The sequence below is a fragment of the Pristiophorus japonicus genome, chromosome 2 (assembly GCF_044704955.1).
Source record: "Pristiophorus japonicus isolate sPriJap1 chromosome 2, sPriJap1.hap1, whole genome shotgun sequence".
Lineage (NCBI taxonomy): Eukaryota > Metazoa > Chordata > Chondrichthyes > Pristiophoridae > Pristiophorus > Pristiophorus japonicus.
The window spans coordinates 159,755,552-159,779,391 of record NC_091978.1 but is presented as its reverse complement, the minus strand read 5'-3'; the positions used below and the strand labels follow the sequence as shown (position 1 = coordinate 159,779,391).

Genomic DNA, 23,840 nt, shown 5'->3' with positions numbered 1-23,840 from the left:
ATGTTATTAACTGACCAAGTTTAAACCACTACAGGCACAAATGTAATTTAAGTGTATCACAGTATCTCAGAAGTAGCTGGATTCTATTAATTACAGTGTAACAGTTATGTTTAATGATTTGAGATTTTCGTTATGCCTTGGCAAAGAGTTCAGCATAAATTAACAGCTATCAATACACAGGCTAATCCCCTTTACTATGAAGGCAAACATATTACTTGTCCTTCTGGTAGATTATCTTTGTGATACTGGCTGTTTAATTTCCCTTGAATGTGCATCTTCTCCTCTGGGGACACCTGCAGCAACTCCTTATCCATAGTCGTCGTCATCCTTTTTCAGCTGTCTTCTCACTTAACTAACCTTGCGCTAAGTTATTCCCTGTATTATATTGCCAGTTTACTCCTTCACACTAAATATAGTTGTGATATCCTTTTCAATTCCACTTCTGTCAGATTAAACACTTAACCTTCTACCTTTCAGTCTTACCAGTTCCTTAGTTTGGAGATCATTCTTCAAATATTTCCTTTCAAAATTCATCGCAAGCCATTTGCCCTCTCTCTAAAACCCCTTGGAAACTTCCATCCTGATATGTTCAGATTTAGGCATTCCTAAAATTCAATCTTTTTCTATCTTTATTTTCACAAAGTAAATCCTACTTAGGACAGGCGTATATATTCATGAACAGACAAGTTAATAAATTCTGTGACATGGATATTTTCCAATGAATAGACATGTCACTCATTAGTTAGTTTATGGATATTCTGATGAAGATAAGGACTTTTGTTCACATGCTGTATCCTCTAGCTTTCCCAGCATCCAAATTGGGACCAGAAAGCCATCTTTATAACACTAATGTCTTCTTAAAATCCTCTCTTTATTTCAGATGTTTATATAGAAAATGCAACCCATCAATTAGCCACTAAGTTCACCGTTTGACAGGTTTATCATATTGTGGCTTTAGGCTTCATTTTGTGTGTGTTTGCATGCATATCTTTTGTGTCCATCTTTTCTGTGAAACTTTGCTAACCATCCCAGAATTTCTGTTACTAACCTTTTGGGTCTTTCCAGAATTCATGGGATGCTCTCTTACAGTTTAGAGGAGCATTAACCACAATAGTATCGTAAGAAACTAGGAAGTTGCAACTATGTGGGAATGCTGTAAGCTGGTGAACGAGTGACTGCCTTTCAGACAACAGCTTTTTTCTTTTGTCCAGACACGCTGAGGAAGTGTTAAAGCCTCACTACGTACTGGAGAAATATTGCTGTGTTGGACAGATTTGAGCTTTATAGACAATTGAAAGTTGTTGAGAGAAGTGTTCGCTTCCCATATGCGTGATGTTGTGTCTCATGCCAAAAGAAAAGGGCACAGTTTAACAGATATTTTTGAACAGGTTTTGTAAATGATACAATAATATATCAATCTTCCCTCACCCTTCAGTTATATCATTTATATTACTTAGCTGAGAAGTTTTACAAACTTAAAGAAAAACTCGTTCCTGGGATATGGGCATCATTAGTAAGGCCAGCATTTACTGTCCATCCCTAATTGCTCTTGAGATGATGGTAGTGAGCTGCCTTATTGAATTGCTGCAGTCCATATGGTGAAGGTACTCCCATAGTGCTGTTAGGGAGGGAGTTCCAGAATTTTGACCCGGCAATGATGAAGGAACGGCGATAAACTTTCAAGTCAGCATGGTGTGTGACTTGGAGGGGAACGTAGAGGTGGTTGTGTTCCCATGCGCCAGCTGCCCTTGTCCTTCTAGGTGGCAAAGGTCGCAGGTCTGGGGGGGTGCTACCGAAGAAGCCTTGGCGAGTTGTCGCAGTGCATCTTGCAGATAGTACACCGGTGGTGGAAGGAGTGAATGTTTAAGGTGGTGGATGAGATGCCAATCAAGCGGGCTGCTTTGTCTTGGATGGTGTAGAGCTTCTTGAGTTTTTGGGAGCTGCACGCATCCAGGCAAGTGGAGAGTACTCAGTCACACTCCTGACTTGTGCCTTGTACATGGTGGAAAGGCTTTGGGGAGTCAGGAGGTGAGACACTGCAGAATAACCAACCTCTATCCTGCTCTTGTTGCCACAGTATTGCTGTGGCTGGTCCAGTTTGGTTTCTGGTCAATGGCGGCCCCCAGGATGTTGTTGGTGGGGGGATTTGGTGATGGTAACAACGTTGAATGTCGAGGGGCGGTGGTTAGACTCTCACTTGTTGGAGTTAGTCATTGCCTGACACTTTTGTGGCACAAATGTTACTTGCCACTTATCAGCCCAAACCTGATGTCATCCAGGTTGTGAGGAGTTGTGAATGGACGAGAACACTGCAATCATTAGTGAACATCCCCACTTCTGACCTTTATGATGGAGGAAAGGTTATTACTAAAGCAGCTGAAGAAGGTTCGGCTTAGGACACTGCCTGAGGAACTGCAGCGATGTCCTGGGGTTGTGATGATTGACCTCCAACCACCGCAACCATCTTCCTTTGTGCTAGGTATGACTCTAGCCCAGTGGTGGGCAAAATACGGCCCGTGGGCCCGATCAGGCCCGCCAATTCATTCTCACCGAGCCGCTGGATGGCACAGAAATATAACACGAGCCGGAGCTCGAGCTGCACAATCGTCTATCCAATTTCACTTCTCATGGGTCAGAGACAAACCCAAACTGAAGCCAAGCGAAAACTATAGTAATACTTCATTCAAATTAATAATTTGCAAATGTGATTCTCCCTGGCACGATCTTAAAAGGATCCGTTCCTTGATTCTGGGCCCAAATGTCACATGTCCACACCCATAATTCACTGAGTACTCAAATATGTCCTATCCATTTTAATGGAGTCATGGCTGCTCATCTCCACAACTCTTACCGAAGAAAGTGACCAGCGCTGGATCTTTCCTCTTCCAGTATCCAGAGTAGGACGGCAGGGGAGTTTTCATCTGGCACCAATTGGGACGGCATTAGTAATCTTTGCAGAGGGGCTGAGGTCGGGAATTGATGCTAACACAGGCTCAAGAGGGTTCAGTTTTATTTCACAGCACTAATTTACAAAGACTAGAAGATACCATAACATTTCCCACATGTGTATGTAAGATAGCATCTGACTACTATCTGAAATTATGTTTATGCAATGTTCCCCCTCATTTTTTTTTTCATAGAAACATAGAACATAGGTGCAGGAGTAGTCCATTCGGCCCTTTGAGCCTGCATCGCCATTCAATAAGATCATGGCTGATCCTTCACCTCAGTACACTTTTCCCGCTTTCTCTCCATACCCCTTGATCCCTTTAGCCGTAAGGGCCATATCTAACTCCCTCTTGAATACATCCAATGAACTGGCATCAACAAGTTTCTACGCAGGGAATTCCACAGGTTAACAACTCTCGGAGTGAAGAAGTTTCTCCTCATCTCAGTCCTAAATGGCCTACCCCTAATCCTAAGACTGTGTCCCCTGGTTCTGGACTTCCCCAACATTGGGAACATTCTTCCCGCATCTAACCTGTCCCGTCCTGTCAGAATCTTATACGTTTCTATGAGATCCCCTCGCATCCTCCTAAACTCCAGTGAATACAGGCCCAGTTGATCCAGTCTCTCATATGTCAGTCCAGCCATCCCTGGAATCAGTCTGCTGAACCTTCACTGCATTCCCTCAATAGCAAGAACATCCTTCCTCAGATTAGGAGACCAAAACTGAACACACTATTCCAGGTGAGGCCTCACCAAGGCCCTGTACAATTGCATTAAGACCTCCCTGCTCCTATACTCAAATCCCCTAGCTATGAAGGCCAACATGCCATTTGCCGCCTTCACCGCCTGCTGTATCTGCATGCCAACATTCAATGACTGCTGAACCATGACGCCCAGGTCTCGTTGCACCTCCTTTTCCTAATCTGCCGCCATTCAGATAATATTCTGCCTTCGTGTTTTTGCCACCAAAGTGGATAACCTCACATTTATCCACATTATACTACATCTGTCATGCATTTGCCCACTCATCTAACCTGTCCAAATCACCCTGCAGCCTCTTAGCATCCTCCTCACAGCTCACACCGCCACCCAGTTTAGTGTCATCTGCAAACTTGGAGATATTGCACTCAATTCCTTCATCCAAATCATTGATATATATTGTAAAGAACTGGGGTCCCAGCACTGAGCCCTGCGGCACTCCACTAGTCACTGCCTCCCATTCCGAAAAGGACCCGTTTATCCCGACTCTCTGTTTCCTGTCTGCCAACCAATTCTCTATCCATGCCAGTACATTACCCCCAATACCATGTGCTTTGATTTTGCACACCAATCTCTTATGTGGGACCTTGTCAAAGGCATTTTGAAAGTCCAAATATATCCACTGGTTCTCCCTTGTCCACTCTACTAGTTACATCCTCAAAAAATTCCAGAAGATTTGCCAAACATGATTTCCCTTTCATAAATCCATGCTGACTTGGACCGATCCTGTCAATACTTTCCAAATGCGTTGCTATTTTATCCTTAATAATTGATTCCAACATTTTCCCCACTACTGATGTCAGGCTAACCGGTCTATAATTACCCATTTTCTCTCTCCCTCCTTTTTTAAAAAGTGGTGTTACATTAGCTACCCTCCAGTCCATAGGAACTGATCCAGAGTCGATCGACTGCTGGAAAATAATCATCAATGCATCCACTATTTCTAGGGCCACTTCCTTAAGTACACTGGGATGCAGAAAATCAGGCCCCGGGGATTTATCGACCTTCAATCCCATCAATTTCCCCAGCACAATTTCCCGCCTAATTAGGATATCCTTCAATTCCTCCTTCTCACTAGACCCTCGGCCCCTTAGTACATCCGGAAGGTTATTTGTGTCTTCCTTTGTGAAGACAGAACCAAAGTATTTGTTCAATTGGTCTGCCATTTCTTTGTTCCATATTATAAATTCACCAGAGTCTGACTGCAAGGGGCCTACGTTTGTCTTCACTACCTTTTTTCTCTTCATATATCTATAGAAGCTTTTGCTGTCAGTTTTTATGTTCCCAGCAAGCTTCCTCTCGTACTCTATTTTCCCCATCCTAATTAAACCCTTAGTCCTCCTCTGTTAAATTCTAAATTTCTCCCAGTCCTCTGGTTTGCTGCTTTTTCTGGCCAATTTATATGCCTCTTCCTTGGATCTAACACTCTCCTTAACTTCTCTTGTTAGCCACGGTTGAGCCACTTTCTCTGTTTATTTTTACTCCAGACAGCAATGTACAATTGTTGAAGTTCAACCATGTGATCTATAAATGTTTGTCCTTGCCTATCCACCGTCAACCCTTTAAGTATCATTAGCCAGTCGATTCTAGCCAATTCACGCCTCATGTCGTCTAAGTTAGCTTTCCTTAAGTTCAGGACCCTAGTTTCTGATTTAACTGTGTCACTCTCCATTTTAAAGAATTCTGCCATATTATGGTCACTCTTCCCCAAGGGGCTTCGCACAACAAGATTGCTAATTAGTCCCTTCTCATTACACATCACCAGTCTAGGATGGCCAGCCCTCTAGTTGGTTCCTCGACATATTGGTCAAGAAAACCATCCCTAATACACTCCAGGAAATCCTCCTCCACCGCATTGCTACCAGTTTGGTTAGCCCTATCTATATGTAAATTAAAGTCGCCCATGATAACTGCTGTACCTTTATTGCACACATTCCTTATTTCTTGTTTGATGCTGTCCCCAACCTCACTACTACTGTTTGGTGGCCCGTACACAACTCCCACCAGCGTTTTCTGCCCTTTGGCATTCCGTAGCTCTACCCATACCGATTCCACATCATCCAAACCAATGTCCTTCCTTATTATTGCATTGATTTCCTCTTTAACCAGCAACGCCACCCCGCCTCCTTTTCCTTTCTGTCTATCCTTCCTAAATTTTGAATACCCCTGGATGTTGAGTTCCCAGCCTTGGTCACCATGGAGCCATGTCTCCGTGATGCCAACTACATCATATCCATTAACTGCTATCTGCGCAGTTAATTCGCCCACCTTATTCCGAATACTCCTCGCATTTAGGCACAGAGCCTTCAGGCTTGCCTTTTTAACACACTTTGCCCCTTTAGAATTTTGCTGTAATGTGGCTCTGTTTGTTTTTTGCCTTGGGTTTCTCTGACCTCCATTTTTACTATTCTCCTTTCTATCTTTTGCCTCTGTCTCCCTTTTATTTCACTCTGCCTCCCTGCATAGGTTCCCATCCCCCTGCCATATTAGTTTAAATCCTCCCCAACAGCACTAGCAAACACTCCCCCTGGGACATTGGTTCCGGTCCTGCCCAGGTGCAGACCGTCCGGTTTGTACTGGTCTCACCTCCCCCAGAACCGGTTCCAATGTCCCAGGAATTTGAATCCCTCCCTTCTGCACCACTCCTCAAGCCACGTATTCATCTGCGCTAGCCTGCGATTCCTACTCTGACTTGCACGTGGCACTGGTAGCAATCCTGAGATTACTACTTTTGAGGTCCTACTTTTAAATTTAACTCCTAGCTCCCTAAATTCGTCTCGTAGGACCTCATCCCGTTTTTTACCTGTATCGTTGGTACCTATATGCACCACGACAACTGGCTTTTCACCCTCCCTTTTCAGAATGTCCTGCACCCGCTCCGAGACATCCTTGACCCTTGCACCAGGGAGGCAACACACCATCCTGGAGTCTCGGTTGCGGCCGCAGAAAAGCCTATCTATTCCCCTTACAATTGAATCCCCTATCACTATCGCTCTCCCACTCTTTTTCCTGCCCTCCTGTGCAGCAGAGCTATCCACGGTGCCATGAACTTGGCTGCTGCTGCCTTCCCCTGATGAGTCATCCCCCTCAACAGTACTCAAAGCGGTCTATCTGCTTTGCAGGGGGATGACCGCAGGGGACCCCTGCACTACCTTCCTTGCCCTGCTCTTCCTGTTGGTCACCCATTCCCTATCTGGCTGTGTACCCTTTACCTGCGGTGTGACCAACTCACTAAACGTGCTATTCACGTCATTCTCAGCATCGTGGATGCTCCAGAGTTCATTCACCCGCAGCTCCAGTGCCGCAATGCGGTCTGTCAGGATCTGCAGGTGGATGCACTTCCCGCACACGTAGTCGCCCGGGACACCGGACGCGTCCCTGATTTCCCACATAGTACAGGAGGAGCAAAACACGTGTCCGAGCTCTCCTGCCATGACTTAACCCTTCGATTAACCGAATTGGGCAACAACAATGCTAAACGGTTACTTACTGATAAAGAAAGAAAAAGAAAAACTACTTACCAATCACCAGCCAATCACTTACCCCCTTGGCTGTGACGTCACATTTTGATTTCTTTCTACTTCTTTTTTGCCTTCTCACCCTGCTGCAGCTGCACCAGCACGCCTCTCCACACACCTGGAACTCCCGAGCCTCTCCACACACCTGGAACTCCCGAGCCTCTCCACACACCTGGAACTCCCGAGCCTCTCCACGCACCTGGAACTCCCGAGCCTCTCCACACACCTGGAACTCCCGAGCCTCTCCACACACCTGGAACTCCCGAGCCTCTCCACACACCTGGAACTCCCGAGCCTCTCCACACACCTGGAACTCCCGAGCCTCTCCACACACCTGGAACTCCCGAGCCTCTCCACACACCTGGAACTCCCGAGCCTCTCCACACACCTGGAACTCCCGAGCCTCTCCACACACCTGGAACTCCCGAGCCTCTCCACACACCTGGAACTCCCGAGTCTCTCCACACACCTGGAACTCCCGAGCCTCTCCACACACCTGGAACTCCCGAGCCTCTCCACGCACCTGGAACTCCCGAGCCTCTCCACACACCTGGAACTCCCGAGTCTCTCCACACACCTGGAACTCCCGAGTCTCTCCACACACCTGGAACTCCCGAGCCTCTCCACGCACCTGGAACTCCCGAGCCTCTCCACACACCTGGAACTCCCGAGCCTCTCCACACACCTGGAACTCCCGAGCCTCTCCACACACCTGGAACTCCCGAGCCTCTCCACACACCTGGAACTCCCGAGCCTCTCCACACACCTGGAACTCCCGAGCCTCTCCACACACCTGGAACTCCCGAGCCTCTCCACACACCTGGAACTCCCGAGCCTCTCCACACACCTGGAACTCCCGAGCCTCTCCACACACCTGGAACTCCCGAGCCTCTCCACACACCTGGAACTCCCGAGCCTCTCCACACACCTGGAACTCCCGAGCCTCTCCACACACCTGGAACTCCCGAGCCTCTCCACACACCTGGAACTCCCGAGCCTCTCCACGCACCTGGAACTCCCGAGCCTCTCCACACACCTGGAACTCCCGAGTCTCTCCACACACCTGGAACTCCCGAGCCTCTCCACACACCTGGAACTCCCGAGTCTCTCCACACACCTGGAACTCCCGAGCCTCTCCACACACCTGGAACTCCCGAGTCTCTCCACACACCTGGAACTCCCGAGCCTCTCCACGCACCTGGAACTCCCGAGCCTCTCCACACACCTGGAACTCCCGAGTCTCTCCACACACCTGGAACTCCCGAGCCTCTCCACGCACCTGGAACTCCCGAGCCTCTCCACACACCTGGAACTCCCGAGCCTCTCCACGCACCTGGAACTCCCGAGCCTCTCCACGCACCTGGAACTCCCGAGCCTCTCCACGCACCTGGAACTCCCGAGCCTCTCCACGCACCTGGAACTCCCGAGCCTCTCCACGCACCTGGAACTCCCGAGCCTCTCCACGCACCTGGAACTCCCGAGCCTCTCCACGCACCTGGAACTCCCGAGCCTCTCCACGCACCTGGAACTCCCGAGCCTCTCCACGCACCTGGAACTCCCGAGCCTCTCCACGCAGCTGGAACTCCCGAGCCTCTCCACGCAGCTGGAACTCCCGAGCCTCTCCACGCACCTGGAACTCCCGAGCCTCTCCGACGCGTTGGGCCTTTTTATCGGCCTCAGCGATGCACCTCCCGAGCCTCTCCACGCACCTGGAACTCCCGAGCCTCTCCACGCAGCTGGAACTCCCGAGCCTCTCCACGCACCTGGAATTCCCGAGCCTCTCCACGCAGCTGGAACTCCCGAGCCGCTCCACGCAGCTGGAACTCCCGAGCCTCTCCACGCACCTGGAACTCCCGAGCCTCTCCACGCAGCTGGAACTCCCGAGCCTCTCCACGCAGCTGGAACTCCCGAGCCTCTCCACGCACTTGGAACTCCCGAGCCTCTCCACGCACCTGGAACTCCCAAGCCTCTCCGACGCGTTGGACCTTTTTATAGGCCTCAGCGATGCACCTCCCGAGCCCCTCCACGCACCTGGAACTCCCGTGCCTCTCCGACGTGTTGGGCCTTTTTATAGGCCTCAGCGATGCTCCTCCCGAGCCTCTCCACACACCTGGAACTCCCGTGCCTCTCCGACGTGTTGGGCCTTTTTATAGGCCTCAGCGATGCACCTCCCGAGCCTCTCCACGCACCTGGAACTCCCGAGCCTCTCCACGCACCTGGAACTCCCGAGCCTCTCCGACGCGTTGGGCCTTTTTATAGGCCTCAGCGATGCACCTCCCGAGCCCCTCCACGCACCTGGAACTCCCGAGCCTCTCCACGCACCTGGAACTCCCGAGCCTCTCCGACGTGTTGGGCCTTTTTATAGGCCTCAGCGATGCACCTCCCGAGCCTCTCCACACACCTGGAACTCCCGTGCCTCTCCGACGTGTTGGGCCTTTTTATAGGCCTCAGCGATGCACCTCCCGAGCCTCTCCACGCACCTGGAACTCCCGAGCCTCTCCACGCACCTGGAACTCCCGAGCCTCTCCGACGCGTTGGGCCTTTTTATAGGCCTTAGCGATGCACCTCCCGAGCCTCTCTATGTACCTGGAATTCCCGAGTCTTCTCCGATGCGTTGGGCCTTTTTATAGGCCTCAGCGACGCACTTCCCGAGCCTCCTGCACCTCCCGCATGCGGTCGCTTCAAATTTGCTGTGCAACCGACCACTGTGCAGCCGCGCATGCATGGTACCTCTCCCAGCGTCAGGAGCTGGTGAGCGGCCTGCGCGGAATCTTGTGATTGTTGCCCAACCGTGCAGCCACGCACTTTTGGGGGAACATTGGTGAGCGACCCTCAACAGCTCACCAAAACTTGTCAAGTGGCCCTCCAGCCCAAATAATTGCCCACACCTGCTCTAGCCAGTGGAGTGTTTTTCCCCTGATTCCCATTGACTTCTGTTTTACTAGGGCTCCTTGATGCCACACTTGGTCAAATACTGCCTTGATGTCAAGGGCAGTCACTCTCTGCTCCCCTCTGGAATTCAGCTCTTTTGTTCATGTTTAGACCAAGGCTGTAATGAGTCTGGAGCTGAGTGGCCTTGGCGGAACCCAAACTGGGCATCAGTGAGCAGGTTATTGGCAAGTAAGTGCCACCTGATAGCGCTGTTGATGACACCTTCCATCACTTTGCTGATGATTGAGACTAAACTGAATGGGACGGTAATTGGCCAGATTGGATTTGTCCTGGTTTTTGTGGACAGGACATATTTGGGCAATTTTCCACATTGTCTGATAGATAAACTATCTGTTTTTAGAAGTATGCGTATACAATGCAATCTATCCAGAACTTTTAGAGAGACACGGGTTGATTCTTTCTGCCTTTTGTTTGCTGAGGAAACTGTCTTTGCCTTAGTATATTGGACATCTAGAAATTATTTTAACTTGTAGCTCTGTGTGTTTTTACAGCACTAACCTGCTGTATCATTGAGGTGCCACATTAGAGTATTTTAAAAAAGTGCAGCTGGAGAGATACAGCCTAGATTTCCTCTTTTGTTGTAACTCTCCAAACCTTCACTTGCTGTTTTGTGAATGTTTGCTCCAAACAATCTAAAGCAGTATAACTGAGATATAATAAAAAGAATGACCCAAAAGCTTCCCAAAATGATTCGGTGAATTATTTTTGCAGTGTAGTCATTGCTTTTGTGGGCAAACACAGATGTCAATTTGTACTCAGCAAGGTCCCCCAAGCAGCAGTGAGATGATGAGATTTTTTTTACGTTAAATTGGTTGATGAATGAATGTTGGCCATAATACCTGGAAAACTCCCTGCTGTTCATCAAAAAAGTGGCACTGGATCTTTTACATTCACCTGAACACAGCCTTTTCCAAAAGATGGCACCTGCAACAATGCAGCACTCTCTCAGTACTGCAATGAATTGTCATACAGGTATTAGATTATATTGCTAAAAAGAGCAATTATTATTGCCTAATATGAGTGTTTATTGCAAAGGCTTGCTATACTTTATCTAACTATAGAATGGAAGGTGTTTCTTTCTCCCTGTAAACCTAGAAACGTGTTAAGCCAAGACATCGAGATTATTTGCATGCTACATAAACATTTTATTTTAATATGACAAATGGCTTTGTAATGGCAAAAAGTGTTGTATTTTATTTTAAACATTTTTAAGTTAACTGTCTCATTTAGACTTCTAACATGTCTCTTCTGATGCAGGAATTTGTTCAGCTATATACCAGCTATATTTTGAACCAATCAGTGGAAAAACAATTCCGAGCATTTAATCGAGGTTTCCATATGGTCACAAATGAGTCTCCCTTAAAATACCTTTTCAGACCAGAAGAAATTGAACAGCTAATCTGTGGCAGCAGGGTAAGTGTTGTTTAGTTAGTTACAAACCCAGATTCACCAAACTTATTATACACTAATGGAAGGATATTTTATTTTACTATTATCTCTCTGTTGGTGGTATAGTGCGATGGTACTATAAACTTAGCAAGACTTCCATATGCTTGACTGCCTCCCACGTGTTTGATTACCAGACCCATTTCTATATTTGTCCTTGGATAAGATGGAATGTTCTGGCTAAATATAACTAGTAACTTAATTTCTGGCTCCCAAATTGCTTGTGGGAGGGTGGAAACTACTATAGTACCTGTGATGAGGATGTTTGGTTGATTCCTCAGCAATTTACTTGAGGGAAAACAAAGTGACTCATTTCAACTATAACCATGCTGTGATTTGTTCAGCTGTGTCTGATGGGCTTCTTTTTGAATTAAGTTATTTAAATGCACAAAGCTCCAGTTACTGTTTCAGAAGGGTTTAAATGTCTGCCTTTTTTCATTTGGAATCTTCAAAGACTGTAACTTAAAGAGATTTAATTAATAAAAAATAATCACACCTAATCATAGGCAAATTTTATTCTAGCCATGCTGGATTTAATAGACAAATTTATTTGTCTGCATCATTCTTCCCACGTGATTGACTCCCAGTCCTAATCCTCTCAAGCACTTTTAACAAACCACAGAGAAGTAACTAAAATAAAAACAATTGAATAACTCCTAGCTATATATAAATAGCTTAAAAAATGGCATTTAGAATTGGGATAACTTGCAAATTCTATCTCCTGCAAGCAGCCCACTTTCTCACCATTGCAAACAATCTTAAAATAACTGTTTTTAGCATCTTCTATACAAGAACATAACAGTTCCACAATGTCTAAAACTTGTTAATTGACAGGTCAATTAGACAACCAGCAGACGACTCTACAATCTGACCTCTAAGTGTGCTTACCATTTATTTCAAGACTCATAGAAATTTACAGCCCGCAGGAGGCCATTTCGGCTCATCGTGTCCACACCGGCCGACAAAGAACTATCCAGCCTAATCCCACTTTCCAGTTCTTGGTCTGCAGCATTGTATGTTACAACACTTCAAGTGCACATCCAAGTACTTTTTAAATGTGATGAGGGTTTCTGCTTCTACCACCCTTTCAGGCATTGCATTCCAGACCCCCACCACCCTCTGGGTGAAAAGGTTTCCCCTCAAATCCCCTCTAAACTTTTTACCAATTACCTTAAATCTATGCCCCCTGGTTCTTATCCCCTCTGCTAAGAGAAATAGGTGCTTCCTATCCACTCTATCTAGGCCCCTCATAATTTTATACACCTCAATAAGGTTTCCCTCAACCTTCTCTGTTCCAAAGAAAACAGCCCCAGCGTATCCAATCTTTCCTGATAGCTAAAATTCTCCAGTCCAGGCAACATCCTCGTAAATCTCCTCTGTACCCTCTCTAGTGCAAATACATCTTTCCTGTAATGTGGTGACAAGAACTGCACACGGCACTCTAGCTGTGGCCTAATTAGTGTGTTGTACAGTTCAAGCATAACCTCCCTGCTCTTGTATTCTATGCCTCGGCTAACCGTATGCCGCCTTAACCACCTTATCTACCTGGCCTGCTACCTTCAGGGATCTGTGGACATGCACTCGAAGGTTCCTTTGTTCCTCTACACTTCTCAGTGTCCTACCATTTATTGTTTATTCCCTTGCTTTGTTAGCCCTCCCCAAATGCATTCTTCTCACTTCTCGGGATTGAATTCCATTTGCCACTGTTCTGCCTACCTGACCAGTTCATTGATATCTTCCTGCAGTCGACAGCTTTATTCTTCATTATGAACCACACAGCCAATTTTTGTATAATTTGCAAACTTCTTAATCATATCCCTACATTCAAGTCTATATCATTGATATAGACCACAAAAAGCAAGGGACCTAGTACTAAGCCCTGTGGAACTCCACTGGAAACACCCTTCTAGTCACAAAAACACCCATCAACCATTACCCTTTGCTTCCTGCTTCTGAGCCAATTTTGGATCCAACTTGCCACTTTACCTTAGATCCCATGGACTTTTACTTCCGTGACCAGTCTGCCATGTCTGACCTTATCAAGAGCTTTGCTAAAATCCATATACACTACATCAAACGCACTACCCTCATCGACCCTTCTTGTTATCTCCTCAAAAAATTCAATCAAGTTAGTGAGATACAACCTTGCCTTAAATCCATGCTGACTGTCCATGTCATTCTAAATGAAGATTTGTCCTGTCCCTCTGAATTTTTTCCATTCTTTTTCGCACCTCCGAAGTTAGGCTGACTGGCCTGTAATTACTCGGTCTATCCCTTTCTCCCTTTTTAAATAAAGGTACAACGTTAGCAATCCTCCGGCATCACACCTGTAGCCAGAGAGGATTGGAAAATGATGGTCAGAGTCTCTGCTATTTTCTCTTTTGCTTCTCTTAACAGCCTGGGATATATTTCATCCGGGCCTGGGGATTTATCCACTTTCAAAGCTGCTAAACCCCTTAATACTTCCTCTCTCTCTATGTTTATTTCATCTAATATTTCACACTCCTCCCTGATTGCAATGGCTGCATCGCCCCTCTTTTGTGAAAACAGATGCAAAGTACTCATTACGAACCATACCCATGTCTTCCGCCTCCACGCACCGATTACCTTTATGATCTCTAATAGGCCCTACTCTTTCTTTAATTATCCCCTTTCTCTTAATGTATTTATAAAACATCTTTGGGTTTTCCTTGATTTTATTTGCCAAAAAAATTTCATGCTCTCTTTGCTTTCCTAATTTCCTTTTTAATTTCACCCTGCACTTTCTATACTCTAGGGTTTTTGCAATATTAAGCCCTCGGTATCTGTCATGAGCCTCCCTTTTTTCTTTATCCTACCTTGTATGTCCCTTGACATCCAGGGGGCTCTAGATTTGTTAGTCCCACCCCTTTTCTTTAAATGCAGAGCAATTACAGCTAACCTTAAAGAGATATGGACCTTTGTTCTGTTTTACATAGTATAATGTTCCTGTCCTTTATATATTTTAAAAAAAACCACATCCTTTGACTTAGTGGGAATTGTGCCAAGGGACATACATTTTTATTATATAACATTTGCTGATTTCTGCCATCCTCAACTCTTTAAAAACAGATTATTTAATGTAGAAGTGAGATTGTATTGCAGTAGTATTGGTATTAATGGAGTCCTTGCATACAAAATGCTTAACTGGCAGTTATGTTACAATTATTAATCATCCTATGCATAAACTTCAGTTAATCTGGAACTCAGTGACCCATGACCCCCTCTCAAAGTGCCACGCACCCATTATCTCATTGTCGCCAGCTGCACTGGTTCACTGTGCTTCAACATATTCTAAGATCCTTATCCACGTTTTTAAACTCTTCCATTCTGTTTTATCTCAGCAAACTTCTCCAGCCATATGTCCTATCCCCCAACCTCTGATCTCCAACTCTGGATTACTGCTCATTTTCCTTCTACCGTAAGGAACTGTTCAGCATGCTCCGTAGATGTTTCTCTCCAAACTATATTTACTTGCTACCTCTGTCCCTACCTTCAAAAATCTAACTCTTGGTGTCTTTGGTTACTCCCCTTCTCTCAATCATTCCTATCTCCTGTTAATTGTCTTTTCTTCCTTGTCACTGTCAGACATTCTATTTCCGGCAGAAGATTTACATGGCAGTTTAATTGCTGCTTATAATCTACAACTTCATTACTTTCCAGAATCTGGATTTCCATGCACTTGAAGAGGCCACAGAGTATGATGGAGGATTCACAAAGGAATCTAGGATAGTAAGGTATCTGTATTGTCTTTGTACTAACTGGACACACTCTCTACCTCCCATATCCAATGTCTAAGGCTCCTTTTACATTGTCTTTTAAATCCATCCTCCGAAGAAATGAAGTAGGCTCATATTTAAAGGAAATGAATGCTCTTTGATGATCTCAATTAAGAGTCGCATATAGTCTATGCACATAGTTGACATTACCTGGAGCAGTAATGCATTTTTAAACTAGACCCTGGTGTTTGTTGCATTCTCAGCAGGTCTGTTTTAAAAGGAAAGATGGTGCTACCATTCAGAAGTAATCTGTTGCTATGGTAGCCACCTCAACAGACTTCCATTAGGCAGATTACTTTGTCTTGTAGTACCAGAACAGCAGGGAGACCATGTAATTTGCTCCCTGGAGAATTCATTAGTTTCTGAAATAGCCACTTTTATTTTGAAACGAATTGAACCAACAACATTTTACTTTTCTTTTAAAATTGTTATTTTCAATATTAAAATTATGGAGTCAGATCGAATCCGCACTTTAATGGCCCATAATTTGCGATGAGCAGCGAAGGAAAGATGTTTGCCGCTGGCCCCGAAGTAAGCTTAACACAAAGATAAGAACATAAGAAATAGGAGCAGGAGTAGGCCATTTGGCCCCTCGAGCCTGCTCCGCCATTTAATAAGATCATGGCTGATCTCTGGCAAGAATTTCAGGTTTTCTGACACCTAGTTGAAATTAACGCAAATTAGTGGGGATCCCCTAGTGTGAGCTGCTGTGACGCCAACAAGCTGTCTAAGCAGTCAATGAAAATGCAGAATTCTCAGACAGCGAACCAGGAAGTGGGGTAAGCTCCAAAAATTCTAACTTTTAAAAAATGTTCGGGAGCAAAACAGATTTAGGGCTTTCACATGGGGAAAAGTCAAACCTGAAATAAAGTTGAACAAATGTTTGAAAAAAATTATAATTTTATAAATTTGATACTCCACAAAATTAAAATTATTTTTCCAGGGCCATAACCTTTTGTTTAGCAATCAATACACTGTTTAAAAACCCTAGTTATACCTTTTAATGGAGTATTTAACAGCGATATTACCGTGGAATAGCCAAAGTTTTTATACATTTCCATGATTTGAGAGATTACACCGTTTGTGGGGGTGGTGGTGTGCGGGGAGGCACAGTGCAGCCTGCGGAGAAGCAGTGAATAGCAGACCGCAACTTCAGGGTTTCCGCATTAGGCTGCGCATGGGCTAAATCCTGAAGTTTGATTAAAATTATCTGAGTTCAACTTAATATTACAAATGTTTTTTTTCTCTGATCTCCTTTGCTCCTGAATACTGTTCTAGAGATTTCTGGGGGATAACCCACAGTCTCCCAGAAGAACAGAAGCGACAGTTTCTGCAGTTCACCACAGGCTCTGACCGGGCTCCTGTAGGCGGCCTTGGCAAAATTAAGTTGATCATAACCAAGAACGGGCCAGATTCAGACAGGTATTGCATTAGGCTAATATTTTTCCTGTGACTATTTTGTTCATCTAATAACTTCTTATTGAACTATCTATATGATAATCTATGTAAATAAGCTAGTTGGAGGGATGCAAATTTAATTTTAAGTACTTTTCAATATCAAGGATACTGTATAGATTTACATAGAATCTATAGTACCGAAACAGGCCATCGGCCCAACTGATCTATGCTGGCCTTTATGCTCCACATGAGCCTCCTCCCACCCCTCTTCGCCTAACCTTATCAGCATATATATATTCCTTTCTCCCTTGTGCTTATCTAGCTTCCCCTTAAATGCATCTATGCTATTCATCTCAACTATTCCATTTGGTAACGAGTTCCACATTTTTACCACACTGGTCGTGAGTTCCACATTTTTATCACACTTTGGGTAAAGAAGTTTCTCCTGAATTCTCTATTAACACAAATGCGCAATATATCTGAGATATCCTAAATAAAAATATGTCCCACATCCTTTACTCTGTACATTTGGCTAAGTTGGTATGGCGGTGAACCACAAGTTCTGGCTTCAATCCTTGTTCTTTGCTGGATTGACTGGGAACATTAAAATTGTCCTCCATGCTCCAGAGCTAGATATCAGGTTTACCACTTCCAAAAGCTCTCTCATGATGCCTGCTAAAAGTTGAATTCCTGTGCCAGTCAGAAGATGAGAGCCTATTTAGCTATGATGTCGATGTCCCGCATGGCAACACATTCACAGTCTAGCCCCATGCGTAAAGATTGTTGCCTTTGGCAAGACAGGGGAGAGCTGCTCGTGCCTAGTGAGCCATGTGCCAGCATGTATCATCACTTTCAGGACAGATGGAGCTCAAGGCTGACTAGGATAAGTCAAAACCAGGTCGTGGACCCCTTGATCCGAGGACTGAGATCTATTGCAGTTTCTACGTAGCGCTGTCACTGAATTATTTATCTTTGGGTAAAAATTCGTCAGGATACTGTCATAAGTAAAGTTCTTAGCCAGTGTTTTTATCTGAAATGGTCCTCAGCAGGAAGAGGGAAATTTTGCCAGTTGCATCATATGTCGAAAACCAGAACTGAACTCTATACACAGCTAATCATTGAATATTTGGTTCATCCGTTTTACTGTACATATGACCATTTTGAAAATAAGGACACCCAAATCCCTTGGGTGTTCCTAATTTACAGCTTTCACTGTGCTCTCATCTCTCTCAACTTTTCCCCTAGCTCATTTAACACCTTTGCATAAGTGTTTATCCTATTTTTTTCTTCCAATGTATTATACCTTGCACTTATCATATTGTATTTCATCTGCCATACTAATAATTTACAAACAAAATTCTCAGCTATCCTGTAGTTTCTTCAGTGACTCAGCTGTGTCACCTCCCCCCCCCCCCCCCCCCCCCTTGCAGTTTAGTATCATCTGTGAATCCAATCAAATTGCATTGTGTTTCTGAATCCAGATAATTTATGGGTTAAGAACAGTAAGGGCACCGGCACCTGGGTCCACTTAATCTGTATCCCCAGCCTGCTATCACTTCTTTAGCTAAGCAAGTCAGGGAGGAGGAGGGGGGTTGGAGGGGGGTGGGGGGAAAAAGAACTTGGACAGCAGCTGACACTGGCAGCTACTTAGGGTGATGTGCCTTTTTCAGCCTGATTACCACAACTTTTTTAGGGGAATGGGATGAACATGTAAATTTTGAAGTAAGGGGAAGGTGGAATGCGAGTAGGAGACAGCATAATGCAGTGGCAAGTTCACAATCCTATTCCACGGTATATTCAGTAGCTCTCCTTAGGTCCTTTATCTTCCAGTGCAATGATTAAATCATTAAATCTTAATCTCCATATCTTATTGAAAGTCTTGCTTCATTTCAATTTTCAAAGACTGTTTCTTTGTGTATTATAAATCCAGGCAGCTACCAGCTCTTGCCCTGCTTCTCCTGGTTCTGCGCTTATTGATATTCTTAGCTTTGCTATCGACCTAAATTCACTGAACAAAAATAAGATTTAATAAAGCTGATCCACATTTTCTAACCAGCCATGGAGCATATGCCAACTGAAGCCATGTACGATCTAATGATTGGTGATGCTGCTGCTTAATACTTTACAATGCTGCTTTACGTTCTGCGAACGTCATATTGGGCTCATAGAATCATAGAAATTTATGGCACAGAAGGAGGCCATTCGGTCTATCATGTCTGCCGGCCTAAAAAGAGCTATCCAGTTTCCGGCTCTTGGCCTGTAACCCTGTAGGTTATGGCACTTCAAGTGCATAGCCAAGTACTTTTTAAATGTAATGAGGGTTTCTGCCTCTACCACTCTTTCAGGCAGTGAGTTCCAGACCTCCACCACCCTTTGGGTGAAAAAGTTCTCCAACTCCCCTCTAACCCTTCTACCAATTACTTTAAATCTATGCCCCCTTGTTATTGACCTCTCTGCTAAGGGAAATAGGTCCTTCCTACCCACCCTATCTAGCCCCTCATAATTTTATGCCCCTCATAATTTTATACACCTCAATCAAATCTTTCCTGAGCCGCCTCAGTTATCTATTTGTCCTGCTACCTGTGGACATGCACTCCACGGTCCCTCTGTTCCTCAAATGCTACTGCCAAAAAAGGTGTATTTATTTTAAATTTGTAACAAAAAAGCAATGCACACATCAAATAGGACTTTTAAAAAAAAAACGGAATTTGTTTTTTCCACTCTGACTTGTCTTGCTTCAGTCCAACTTACAAACTATGCAGTCTGAACTTATGGCAGTACAGCATATTTAATGACTTGCGTGGTAATATAACAAAGGTGTCTAAATTTTTCTATTTCAGTGCAGCATTGTATTTTTGTCCACCTTTGTTTCAAGAAATGTGCAGTCTTGTATTTACTGTTGGATAATGGATTTCTTGAAGTGATTTTGTTTTTATCTTTTCGACCCTCATTGTGCCTTCCTGGACAGGCCTTGTGCCACACAAGTGGGGTGTGCTTCACAGTGTATTCTGGCCAACATTTATCCCTCAACCAACACTAATTTGTTCATTTATCATATTGGTGTTAGTGGGACCTGAATGTGTACAAATTGGCTGCCATATTTCCCTTGTATTACTTCAAAAGTAAGTAATTGGCTGTAAGCACTTTGGGACATTGTGAGGTTGTGAAAGGTGCTTATATAAATGCAAGTTCTTCCCTTTGTGAACTACTGGATTAGAGTATTGATAAGGAACGAAGAGTGAGTAAGATATCCAGTAACGTTTCACTTGAGTTTATATTTTCCATTTAAAACATTTTGATTTATTAAAGAAACTTGGAATTAATAATTTTGAATGTTCATTGTTTCTTTTACTGACAGGTTACCAACAACACATACTTGCTTCAATGTACTCCTGCTTCCAGACTACTCCACCAAGGACAAGCTCAAGGAAAGGCTCCTTAAGGCAATCACATACTCAAAGGGCTTTGGCATGCTGTAATTAATTTGTGGCTATGCAAGTGTTCTCATAAACCAAACTTAAATGAAGACACAGAATCTCCTTTTAGAATACAGATTAGCCAGTTATATGTTGCGATAGAAAGCCACATTATAATATTAAACCGTATGGTTTTTCTCCTTTTTTAATTGATTTAAATTTGTCATTTTAACACTGTTACCCTTAAGAGCAGTAAAGCTCGGTGTAAGCTATGTGTTGATGTGACAAACAATAGTCTGATTTGATTTCACTATGAACTGCCAAACTCCAAAAAGATTTGTTCCAGTATTTCTAATTTAAATATTACTGCCCTTGTATGAGGTTACCTTAAATGTTAAGTTAGGGATGTAGATTTGTTTTTATCATTACACATCCCAAAATCAGTTTATAAAAAGAGGGAATGGTGTAAATCTCCGCACAGAAATCTTTTTCGCCCTTCTTCCATTCCCTCCCCACATCAAAAACAACAAAAGAATGTGGCAAGGTAAGGGCTTTTGGCCATTTTATGTGGGTAAGAATTCAGGGGGATATGCTTCTGCCAGCTTAATGAAGAAGAGATGGTAATAGGAACGTTATTGAAGGTGTTTTTTAAACCAAACTGCGCCAGCCTTCCTGTGCCTCAAGGTTTTTCCTACCTGATTTCCTCAGATATATTGAGGGATGGCAGTCATTTTCTTTTATACTTTTATACTTGATTTTCTGCTATCTCCTGAAGGGGATATGTATTCACAAGTATCAAGCCACTTAACTAGATAGGGCCTATAATGCATGTAACTAATCTTGTTTCATCATGGATACAATGACATATGTGTTGTATGATAAAATGTTGTGACTTTAAAAGAAATTATATGACTGTTGATCTTTGTCCGCTAATAAAATGAGAATCATGTCTCTCTCAATTCACAGTTGGTTGTATTTAATGTACAAATAAAATTGAAAACAAGATGTATAGTTATTATGTGGAGACAGTACTTTGATTGGGGTGTATTTAAAATTCTGAATATTAACCTGTAGTGTTGGAATTAAAATGGAGTGGTGCAGCATCTTGCATTTAAGTTCATGTAATGTCTTTTCTTTGAATCACACTTTCTGCTAACAATGGGGAGTGGGAGAAACTTGTGTATGCTACACTGTTAAGACTTTGGTCTGAAAACTGTATTTTCCTCTCTCCCACCTTCCCCGTTGGAAAACGTAATGAGGGTAAACATTCCTTGACAACTGAATTTATCCCAACAAAAATACCTGATTTGTTCCTCATATCTAAGGGTTTGGATCCCAAAAAGTAGGATTCCAAACTTTGGTGGCTTTATTACCAGGTTCGAGGCAAACGCTATACACACTACTGCTGTATCAGGAGCAACAGAAGATTGCAGGAGTTCAGTCACCGAGCATATGAATCCTATACATTGCATCTACCTCAGGTGGAACTTGATTGCATATGCTTTTTCTTCAAACTCCCTTGGTTGTGGCCAACATGCAAAATATGAAAAAATGCATAACTTCCAATAGTTCAGTGGGTAGACCACTGTGTGGTGGCTAGCCATGCATACTAGGAATTCTCAAGTTCAATTCCTGCTCTGTGTTCAGTTAGAAATCCTGGCTAGACAAATACTATGATTGAATAACAAATGGTCTGTGTGTCTTTGGGCTAGATGAGGACTAGGGATCTCTCCTGATAAACATAAGAAATAGGAGCAGGAGTAGGCCATATGGCCCCTCGAGCCTGCTCTGCCATTTAATACAATCATGGCTGATATGATCATGGTCTCAGGTCCACTTCCCTGTCCGCTTCCCTTAATCCCTTATCAGTTAAGAAACTGTCTATCTCTCTCAAATTTATTCAATGTCCCAGCTTCCACAGCTCTGAGGCAGTGAATTCCACAGATTTGCAACCCTCAGAGAAGAAATTCCTCCTCATTTCAGTTTTATAAATGGGTGGCCCCTTATTCTAAGATAATGCCCCCTAGTTCGAGTCTCCCCTATCAGTGGAAACATCCTCTCTCTGCATCCACCTTGTCAAGTCCCCTCATAATCTTACACGTTTCGATAAGATCACCTCTCATTCTTCTGAATTCCAATGAATAGAGGCGCAACCTTTTCTCATGTCAACCCCCCTCATCTCCGGAATCAACCGAGTGAACCTTCTCTGAACTGCCTCCAAAGCAAGTATACCCTTTCGTAAATATGGAAACCAAAACTCTACGCAGTATTCCAGGTGTGGCCTCACCAATACCCTGTATAACGTAGCAAGACATCCCTGCTTTGATACTCCATTCCCTTTGCAATAAAAGTCAAGATTCCATTGGCCTTCCTGATCACTTGCTGTATCTGCATACTACATGCACAAGTACCCCCAGGTCCTGCTGTACTGTAGCAGTTTGCAATTTTTCTCCATTTAAATAATGACTTGCTCTTCGATTTTGTCTGCCAAAGTGCATAACCTCACACTTTCCAACATTATACTCCATCTGCCAAATTTTTGCCCACTCACTTAGCCTGACTGCAGGTTTTTTGTGTCCTCACATTGATTTTCCTTCCATCTTTGTATCGTCAGCAAACTTGGCTACGTTGCACTCGGTCCCTTCTTCCAAGTCGTTAATATAGATTGTAAATAGTTGGGGTCCCAGCACTGATCCCTGCGGTACTCCACTAGTTACTGATTGCCAACCCGAGAAGGAACCATATATCCCGACTCTCTTCTGTTAGCCAATCCTCTATCCATGCTAATATATTACCCTCAACTCTGTAAACTTTTATCTTGTGCAGTAACCTTTTATGTGGCACCTTGTCAAATGCCTTCTGGAAGTCCAAATACACCACATCAACTGGTTCCCCTATCCACCCTGTTCGTTACATCCTCAAAGAATTCCAGCAAATTTGTCAAACATCACTTCCCCTTCATAAATCCATGCTGACTCTGCCTCTGACTGAATTATGCTTTTCTAAATGTCCCGCTACTGCTTCTTTAATAATGGACTCCAACATTGTCCCAACCACAGATGTTCGGCTAACTGGTTTATAGTTTATTGCTTTTTGTCTGCCTCTTTTTGAATAGGGATGTTACATTTTCAGTTTTCCAATCTGCTGGGACTTCTCCAGAATCCAGGGAATTTTGGTAAATTACAACCAATGCATCCACTATCCCTGCTGCTACTCTTAATACTCTTAAGGTCCCTAGGATGCAAGCCATCAGGTCCAGAGGATTTACCTGCCTTTAGTCCCATTATCTTATTGAGTACCACCTCCTTAGTGATTGTGGTAAGTTTCCCCCCCCCCCCCCCCACCCACATAGCCCCTTGACTATCCACTGTTGGGATATTATTTGTGTCCTCTACCGTAAAGACTGATACAAAATATTTGTTCAGAGTTTCCCTGCAATATCCATGTTCCCCATTACTAATTCCCTGGTCTCGTCCTCTAAGGGACCAACATTTACTTTTTATATACCTAGAGAAACTCTTGCTATCTGTTTTTATATTTTGTGCTAGTTTACTTTCATAGTTTTTAATTGGATACCGTCCTTTATTTTTTTACTTAGTCATGAA

The 23,840-nt window shown here is 44.0% G+C and overlaps 1 protein-coding gene across 2 annotated transcripts in view; it reads left to right on the top strand.

The window, feature by feature from the left end:
• The window catches only part of LOC139241970 (ubiquitin-protein ligase E3A-like), a 47,422-nt gene extending 26,090 nt beyond the window's left edge, over window positions 1–21,332 (top strand). The window contains exons 7-10 of one of the 2 annotated variants that reach the window (XM_070870139.1): window positions 11,436–11,591; window positions 15,306–15,379; window positions 16,700–16,843; window positions 20,178–21,332. In XM_070870139.1, coding sequence (XP_070726240.1) covers window positions 11,436–11,591; window positions 15,306–15,379; window positions 16,700–16,843; window positions 20,178–20,298 — 495 coding nt within the window. In that variant the 3' untranslated portion in view covers window positions 20,299–21,332. The remainder of the gene's footprint in view (window positions 1–11,435; window positions 11,592–15,305; window positions 15,380–16,699; window positions 16,844–20,177) is intronic. The other variant, XM_070870140.1, reaches the window with a different exon arrangement.
• The last annotated feature ends 2,508 nt before the right edge of the window (window positions 21,333–23,840 follow it).